Source organism: Belonocnema kinseyi, chromosome 10 (genome assembly GCF_010883055.1).
Source record: "Belonocnema kinseyi isolate 2016_QV_RU_SX_M_011 chromosome 10, B_treatae_v1, whole genome shotgun sequence".
NCBI classification, from domain to species: domain Eukaryota; kingdom Metazoa; phylum Arthropoda; class Insecta; order Hymenoptera; family Cynipidae; genus Belonocnema; species Belonocnema kinseyi.
Genome location: NC_046666.1, coordinates 31,276,505 through 31,279,644, shown reverse-complemented (window position 1 = coordinate 31,279,644; position 3,140 = coordinate 31,276,505). Strand labels below are relative to the sequence as shown.

General features: G+C 33.8%; 1 protein-coding gene across 1 annotated transcript in view; it reads left to right on the top strand.

The window, feature by feature from the left end:
• Positions 1-1,976, top strand: part of LOC117181062 (non-classical arabinogalactan protein 31-like) — a 16,908-nt gene extending 14,932 nt beyond the window's left edge. Inside the window, exon 2 of the mRNA XM_033373630.1 lies at positions 1,701-1,976. Within this exon, the coding sequence (XP_033229521.1) occupies positions 1,701-1,976 (276 nt within the window). The remainder of the gene's footprint in view (positions 1-1,700) is intronic.
• The last annotated feature ends 1,164 nt before the right edge of the window (positions 1,977-3,140 follow it).

Genomic DNA, 3,140 nt, shown 5'->3' with positions numbered 1-3,140 from the left:
CGCGCTCGGATATTTATTCTTTGCATTTGGAATGCTTGAAAAAAACTTTATCAAAAAGATCTCTTTTAGATGGCAGTATTTATATGCGTTTTCATATTCTGAGTTGTCTACTTGATTAAGTATAGTCGAAGATTAAGTTTCTCAAAGCTCTGTAGGCTTTGAGATACATATTCTCATCGTGACACTCGCACTGCGCGAAATTGTAGATCTTTTTTGGGATAACCATTTTTGTTAATTCATCTTTTTTCGTAACCCACATAGTTTTTATCGAAAAAAGTCATTAAGATAAATTGTTTGTTCTTTTTAATACTATAAATATCCGTATATAGAATTCTGAAATTCAGAAAAAAGCGGTCTCAAAAATTTTCAAAATGCGCTCACTTTTTGAATTTTTATCAAAAATGGCTGGTTCACGAACTTGTCCTTTCTTTTAGGACCTAAAAAATTGTGCCAAAAATGAATTTGATTCGTTCATTTTTTCGAGAGTTATCGTGTTTACGGACGGACGGACGGACGGCCGGACGGACAGACAGACAGACAGACGCCATCGTGATCTGAATAAGCAGCTCCAGACCGAGATACAAAAATATATATGCTATACATATGCTATAATAAGGTTGAGCATAATGTAGAAAATCGAGGATTTTGCACAAAATAGAGTGCAAAGCACAAGATATGTGATGAAAATGTGTACGTTGAAAGTAAAGGAGCTTCAACAAAAGAGAATTCACAATCACTAAATGACAGCTGCCGATGCTCAGACCTTTAATTTTAAAAATCCTACGCGAGGTAAATACGATATCGAGCGCGAAGCGCGAGAACCAACTATTGCACGCTCAAACTGGATTAGGAAACTGGATTAGAAAACTTCAAAGTAAATCCCGGAGATATTGTTCTTCTCAAGTTGGATAAAAACGCTGCGACGGTTCATGCTGATCTGCCTTGTGATAAAAATTATCCGTTGTCGGATAATTTTAGTTTTGAATTGTTTGCAGTGCTTGATCCAACTTCAGAATACTAATATTTTGGATATTAGCTGAGGTGTAATTAATTAGAAAAACTGCACAGTAAATTCCCGAAATATTTCTTATCTGATGTTGGATAAGAACGCTGCAAACACTCAAGAACTAGTTATCCGACGGCAGATAATTTTTATCGCGAAGCCGATAAAAGTTATCTGTCGTCGTGTATTTGTAGTTTTTAATTGCTTGTAGTATTTTTATCCATCTTCGAATGAATAATATCTGGGGGATCATCTATGTAAATAATATATCTGGGATAGTCTTTGCTGTTTTTCTAATCAATTAGGCCTCGTGATAGAAATTATCTGCTGTCGGCCAAGTTGAATTTTTAATTGTTTGCGGCATTTTTATCCAACTTCAGATAACCAAAATCTCGGGGATTAAATGTGGCGTAATTAATAAAAAAACTGAACAGTCAATCCCAAAGATATGTCTGGTCTCAAGTTAGATAAAAAAGCTGCGGAATTTAATTGTTTGTAGGGTTCAGATAAATAATATGCGGATTTACTGTGTTGTTTTAGTAGAGGGGCCAATACTTGAAAAAATGGCGACGGTGGAAAGATCTTTTTTTAATAGAGATTATTCCTGTGCAGGCATTTGGCGAAGGAAACTGTACATGATCCTGCAAAGACACCTGTACATGATCCTGAAAAGGAACCTATAAATGACCTTCCATAGAAACCTGTACATGATCCTGCAAATGAAGCTGTACATGATTCTTCAAAGGAACATGTAAACGATCCTCGAAAGAGACCTATACATGATCCTCCAAAGAAACCTGTACATGATCCTGCAAAGAAACCTGTACATGATCCTGCAAAGGCACCTGTACATGATCTTGCAAAGGAACCTGTGTATGACCTTCCAAAGAAACCTATACATGATCCTGAAAATGGACCTGTACATGATCCTGTAAAGGACCCTGCTCATAATCCCGCGAATGAACCTATATGAAAGATAAACTTTGAATGATCCTGTGCAAGTGAATTCACAGAGAACCTATATTGTATCATTCAACGGTTTCTTTTTTGGTGCAGCTTTTTATTGCAAGATCATGTACAGTTTTCTTTGCAAAATTTCTGAACAGAAACCGTCAAGATTACCTGTGCAGAATCATGTCCACGATCCTCCGAGGTTCCCATACATGAACTTTTAGCTGGGAAGTTTACCCAACGTTATTGTAAACAGCTATTTGTCAGTGGAAAATTGTATTTCACTTTATTTATTCTTGTGAAATCATTACACTTAAACTTGGATTTAATCAGTCTGAATATACTGCGTTCCCAGAATTGATGCCGGTTCTAAGTTTAATTTGAAGCCCACTGCAAGCAATGTTCAAGATCGGAAGTAAATTCAAGTTCCAGTGTACTTGTAAATTACTTACTAATATTATTATAGTAAGCAGTGATTATTGTTAAATGTAATAATAATAAGTTTACTAAATAATAAGAAATTAATACACAAATATGGGGTAATTCAAAAATGATGTTGACCCTTGACTAAATAAGTTTGAAAACTTACAATTTCATTATTTCTTCAGGGAATAATATTTTGCCAAGTCCGACGAATTTTATGTAGTCAAAATTAAAAATTTTGTAGTCTGAAATAAAAAGTGTGGAATTAAAAAATTCTTCAGTATATAAATGATTAAAATCCCTAATTATTCTAAGAAAACTCAACTATTTTTGGTTAAATATTCATACCTTACAATTTAGAAGTCTAATATTGAATTTTTTGGTTAAGAACTTATTTTTTCTATTTAAATATTTCAGATTTAAGGTCATGTAATGAGTGGGTCACGTGACCAGATTCCTATCTCATCGACGCTTTTTGTATTTCCCAACTTAATTTCACACAAAGCGCCAGGTCGAGTTGAACATTTGAGATAATAAATGAAAAGCACTAATTATTATTATTAATTATTAAAAAAGTTTGTTTTGTAAATAATTTTGTTATACTTTTTCACAATTATTAGAATTCATGACCAGACCCACCTTCCTTAGTGCTTCTTATTTATTATCCCAAATTTTCAACTCGATATGGTGCTTTGTGTAAAAATAAGTTGAAAATAAAAAAAGTATCGGTATGGTAGGAATCTAGTCACATAATCTACTTGTC